The following is a 6,193-nucleotide window of genomic DNA, read 5'->3' on the forward strand; positions in this document are numbered from 1 at the left end:
TTTCTAACAAGAATATATTTATATAATCCAATAAGCTTATAGTATTATGGAAGTATATTTGAAGACAAATCCACATATATAATCCACCGTCTCTGGCCAGGCGCTGGGTGTTGATTTACAACGTGTGAAAGAGTGCCTGCCTGCCTGCCTACAACTTGAATATGGCCGCGCCGCTCGACGGCTTAGATGCGAAGACGTACAGGCCCAGATCGTTCTGGTTGATTACTCCCCGGTCGATCCGTGATTTGTAGTACATTTCCTGCGTTAAACAGAGTTAATGCTGTTCAGTGGCATGCCATGGAAGAAGCAGAGAATCTGCAGAAAGACAGAATAGCCGTCCTAAGCTCAAATACATCATGCGTTTCTTGCGGTGATTATGCGGAAGGATTACACGTACAGCGCGGGTAGAATATCTATGATGCATGTTTGGAGCTTTGTATACATCATGCGCTTGCTGACACTCTGGAGCTTTGGATACAGCAGTCAGAATTTGAGAGGATGACGAGTTTCATTTACCTTTAAATTGAGAATGAACTGCGGGACGATGCGCTCCTTGACTAGGGCGACTGCACAGCCACCCCAGCCAGCTCCTGTAAGCCGTGCTCCGAGAGCTCCATTGTCTCTACATACTTTTACAAGCTCCTCCAGCTCAGGGCAGCTGACACAAATGAGATGAATATCAGTATGTTCATAAAGTTTCTAGAAGCTTGTTCATGACACAACAGGTGATGTGTGATGATAATTTACTAATAAACAGTCCGCTAGAACAATCACCACGGACAAAATTAAATAGTTATGGTCGCAGCCATACAAGAGTTAAACAGTACACTGAAAATATACCTGCATTCATATAGCACACTGCAGCTATAATGGCTTTCATTCATAAGATCGCCGAGTCCCTTAAGCATATCTTCCTCGCTGCAAGTAAACAATAGTAAGCGGAACAAGATGTGTGATGGCTAAACACTCAACAAAATCTAAGGAAGAAGGGAAGAAGCAGAGGAGGAAACAAGCAAAGAACACACCTGAGTTTTGACGAGACAGTATCCCTGAAAGCATAAACCCGCCTTGCTTCAGAGTAGACATGAGTAGCACGCTGAAATTAACATAGCATCATCATACAGTGCAATTAGCGTCTATCTTAAGAAGATTGAATCAAGCTTCAACTCAAAGTGTGCTAAATTGACAAACGGGTCCTCAGACCCTGTGAAATGGTTTTCATAAACTAATATGTATATTCGAGTTTGGTCGCAAGGTCAAACATGGAATAGCAGAACTTGGATGGCTACAAGAAAACAAATAAGGACATGAAATCCACCTGGAATAGCTTGTAGTGCTTTGCAGCTTTTATAACATCCAAGGAAGTTTGAGAGCTCTGGAAGACAGATGTTAGGCTTTCACCTGCAATTTTCTCTATTTCTTCAACTGTATATGGCTCCTCATGCAGAAGTTTCTGTAATATTCAACAGCAGTACGAGTATATGGTAAGACTTAAATGTCCTCACTATTCCATCTTGCACAGCATTGATCTTTAAAAAAAAGCATAGTTGAAAATAAAGAAGAATATCTTATTCTTAGCCAAAATTAAAGAAATATAAACAACCATCCTGGCGAGCATCATAGTACAGTATCAAAATTGTACAAGAAAAGGAAAACCTATCATAGAGATTCTGTGCGACAGAAAACACTGCCCAATCAAACAACAAATATGAATAATACTCATATGCTTCAGATCCACCAAGTTCAACCTTAATTTGTCCTACTCAGACAAGAAAAAAAAGTTGCAGAAAATGGAAAGAAACTAAAAAGCTCCAAATTTCATTATTAGGTAGCAGTAAGTGACCAGTTCAATCCTAGATGTTGAGATGGCTAGATTTTTACTATTAGACCTACCAGTAGCTCAAGGAAAGGGCTTAGTGCTGGATAAATTGGATATATTGGCAGAACTAGATGCCAAGTTGTCAAAAGGACAACCTAGCACTGCAAATCTCTCTTCAAGAATAAACAAAGAAGATGGGGCAGGCAATTCTTCGTAATGAAAAGCATATTTCTCTTGCCAATAGCCTAAAGTCTTGTTAAAAGATGTGCACCTTCACAGCTACTCCAGGATCAGAAGATCCTTCGTTCCCAGCAAAAGAAACACATAACCCCTCAACATCTGAGAGGGTTGTAACAGAAGAAACAGCTTTTTTTGTATCCATCCCTAGTTTGATGGCAAGAACAATCTGAAAAGTATAAGGGAAAACATTAGTTTAATAGATGGAAATGACAAGGAATAACCTTCTGTTTGTGTGACCAGTACTATGCTCAAGCCTAGTTCCAACAGCAAAACAGATGATAAATGGTATTTCCTTGGAAGATGAAATTACGTATGTTCCAACTTTGCTTGCATCATATAGTAAAAAAAAGCATCTAGTAGTACTTGGAGTATTATTAACACATATTCATTTCAACATAAAAAAAGATGTTTCGGTGAAATAGAAAAGCTGTACTGGTGCAATACGGTAAGTAGGCAAGCTCATCTTGAAACTAAAGAGTTACTTACTGCTGCTAAGCGGCACTCTACAACACGGTTGTTATAGTTTGTTGCAGCTGTCTCTGCTTTCTTGGACTCTGCCAAACAATGGGCGATCACAAATGTACCTCCAGGAGGTAGTTGTACATCAGTTGCATGGATTGGATTAAAATCTATTAACTCAGCAAATCCAGATTTGGCCATGATAGATATAGCCTGCAAAAATACAGTGGATTATTAAATGGAATAGGATCAATTGTGTTAAGCAAAGCATTTTGATTTTCGATTTATTTCACAAAAGGATATAAGGAACACCCTAAGTATTTCAACAATAAAGTTCTGGATGGTATTACCTGATCCATGCCTCCAGACTGTGTTCCAATGTGGCGCTCAGACAGACATGTGAACTGAGCTACTTCTTTCTGCATGATTTGAATATAATAAGTAATATGAATAGGAATTGAACACTGGACATTGCTGTGACAAATACACAGTAAAAATATATAAATCGGGTGCAAAATTAATCTGATCATTAATCCAGTCAATACCAGCAACTATGCATCAGCAAAGCAGTTACTAATAAAACATCAACTTTGGTTATCCGATTTGCACTAGTCAACTAATTACACAAATGTAAATAGGACGTTCACTTCTGCTCCATCCCACTTACATCTCCATTCAATATAAATGGCAAGCCCACAAGAGACACTTGCTTCTTGCCAAATTGTATGACGTATTAACTACTTTGCAGTAAGTAATACCTTTGGGAAATTTTTCTCGAGCACTCCCATGATAGCAATTGTTGCTGAACAGACAAACGCTGCTGAGCTTGATAATCCAGACCCTACATAAGAGCAACAGCAAACTTTAATACAAATATCACTTGAAGAGAAGGAAAGAATATTACAACTAAAGCACTGTACAGTACCTTGAGGAACTGTGCCATCAACGACAGCATCAAGTGCAATAGGTTCGCCCAGATCTATCCCTTTTGATCTACAGTATTCGTAAACCCCCTTGTACCTGCAGATTGCAAATTAAGTGAATATGGATAATATAATGTACTGATATACTCTTTCTTTTCAGTAAAAATAATTGGGAAACAACAAACCCATCAATACCCAGGTTTCCGCAGCACAAATTGAAAACTTTAACTTACCCACACATAAAATAGTGCCCCCATTTGTGGTTTTTTATGTCAATTTCCTGCACGAGAAACAAAACACTTAGTGTTGATGAAATCATGGCCAATGATATTACAAACTAGACACCAAAAGCATATCATATTTTTGTGAGCGTAGGCAAAGACCAAACATGCCCGTAAATGCAGTTTGTTTTTCCAAAATGTACACTTAGGCACCCAACACAAGCAACATTTTTTGGAAGACACAAACTACATTCACATTAGCAGCACCACAGCACCAGAAATCAATTGGCATTTACTAGTTCATTGTTAGTGCTATCAAGCAGCTCGAGCTGTCCTACTAGCCCACTGCTCCCACTACGCTGATGCAGGGGAACGAACTGCAAGTCAAATTATTAAGTTCACGGGCAAGGCACCGAACCGGCTCAGGTCCCACATCACGGGCTTTTTGTTGCGATATGCTAATTGATAGGAACTAACAACCACCGCATCCTAGAGATAGGAACAGGATTCTCGTGCCCTACCTCCCTCTCTCCCTCCCCGAGAAAAAAAAAATAAACACAGATTAATTCGATGCACAACTGGAGAATCTCAGCAAAACATTCCCCGTGATAGCAACCTGTTTCGCTCAATCACCGCCCAAATTAAGCCCAAAGTGCATCAAACCCCCACAAACCGTATCACTAATTCCGATAGATCGAGCAGGGAGGAGCAGAGCACATTACTACCTTGTCGGGGTCGGCGGGGTACACGCAGACGGGGTACTTGTCGTCGACATTGGCGACGCGCACCTGGCCGCTGCCGTCGGCCCTCCTGACGGCGACGATCATGTCCTGGCGAATGGCCATGGGCAGCACTGAGTAGCCCTCGTAGTCGATGTGCTCCCCGATCAGATTCACCCTCCCTGCAACAACAAACGCACCATCGCGGCGCGCCGCCACCCCCAAATCAATCTCGACTCCGCTCACACACACGCACTGAAACCTGAAGCGCAATCTCTTACGGCCTAGCACCGACCTGGGGAGCGGGCGAAGAGAGCGGGGCGGGCGCCGTAGACGGCCTCGAAGCGATCCCCGAGGCGGGCGAAGCGGAGGCGCGCCTCGTCGAGCTGGGAACCCTCGCCGTAGACGGGCTCCAGCGAGGAGAGCGTCGGTATGAGCTCCGCCTCACCGCCGACGATGCCCCCGGGCGTCAGCTGCGCCATGGCCTTGTTGTGGTGGTGGTGGTCGTCGTCACCCTCCGTTGTTTGGCTCCGACGTCGTCTCGTCTCTATCCGTGTTTTATGGCGTGACTCGTTATGATTGACTACGACTTGAAGCTTCGGCAGACTAGCAGCTCTGTTTCTATATACGATGCCTTCGGTTAATGTTACCAGCCGGGCCCGCCGGTCAGTGACACAATCAGAGTGGTGAGAGGTGGGACCACCCAGACCCGATGAACGTCGACGGCGGTGTCTACTTGTATGGCCAAATGGGCAGTAACTATTGGTCGGTCGAGACTGGGTGCTGTAAGTATGGTCTAAACATGGTACGACCAAGTTGAGCTAGGTCGATACGGCACAAGGTTATGGGCCGCATAGGCACGACCCATGACCTGGCTCGATATATCTGGATTTAGCTATTTTGTTTTTTTATATACATATTTAATTTTGTAGCTATTTTCATCTATTTTTTATATTTTTATCTCATTTTTATCTATTTTTTATATATATTTTTAAAATTTGTAGCTATGTTTATTTTTATTTCTTTTTGCTGCTCGTGACATCATGCCCATCGTGTTCATTGGGTCGACCGTGCCAACGGGTCACAATTGTGCCCAGATCAGCCCGACACGGCATAATGCATGACGGGTCGTGCCGTAGGCTGAGGGCGTGGCACGTGGGTCAGCACGGCACGACCCGTTACACTGGCTGGGCCTATCGGGCCATGCTTAATCGGACCCGTGCCGGGCCGAACCGACTAGCGCATTTAACCATCTCTACTTTACATACATATCTAATCCTATTTGTTTATTTTTCTACCTAATATTTATTAATCTATTAATTCTTTTATCTATTTAAGATTTTTTATCAATCTAACACAAATGAACGGTAATACTAAACCACGCGTGAAACGCTTGGCATGGGCGTGGGCCAACGTCCACATAGGGTTCACCAATTATACAGATGTTAAGTTAGTTTTCCTTGCTTTTCCGGTCGTACCAAAGTTTAGGAAAAGAAAAACTCTAATACTTATTTTCCTTATCATTTCTCCATCGAAATACTACACAACATTTTAATACGTATGACTCCTTACAACCATGAAGTTAGGCACCACGATTCATGTGCGAACTCCCATTCAAGTGCTTTTGAGCTCTCCGATCCTCAAGCTGCATTTGGCAATAGAAAATGTTCTGACCTAGGCTGTCGAGCTGCAATTGGCAGCTGAAAAAGCTCTGATCCTAGACCGTCGAGCTGCATTGGGCAGTTGAAAATGTTCGAGGGCACGTACGACTGGTAGAGTTTGTACTGGGGCCATTGCAGAGCATCTTCATAG

At 42.8% G+C, this 6,193-nt stretch overlaps 1 protein-coding gene across 1 annotated transcript; it reads right to left on the bottom strand.

The window, feature by feature from the left end:
* On the bottom strand, positions 1-4,979 carry LOC133913707 (galactokinase). The gene is made up of 13 exons (XM_062356926.1): positions 4,677-4,979; positions 4,388-4,563; positions 3,675-3,721; positions 3,444-3,538; positions 3,277-3,359; positions 2,869-2,937; positions 2,546-2,731; positions 2,091-2,225; positions 1,319-1,453; positions 1,026-1,096; positions 841-918; positions 517-658; positions 1-259 (listed from the first exon to the last, which is right to left on the bottom strand). The coding sequence occupies exons 1-13, from the start codon at positions 4,861-4,863 to the stop codon at positions 149-151; spliced, it is 1,515 nt and encodes a 504-aa protein (XP_062212910.1). The 5' UTR covers positions 4,864-4,979; the 3' UTR covers positions 1-148.
* Between the last annotated feature and the right edge of the window lie 1,214 nt (positions 4,980-6,193).

This window comes from Phragmites australis, chromosome 3 (assembly GCF_958298935.1).
Source record: "Phragmites australis chromosome 3, lpPhrAust1.1, whole genome shotgun sequence".
Taxonomy (NCBI): domain Eukaryota; kingdom Viridiplantae; phylum Streptophyta; class Magnoliopsida; order Poales; family Poaceae; genus Phragmites; species Phragmites australis.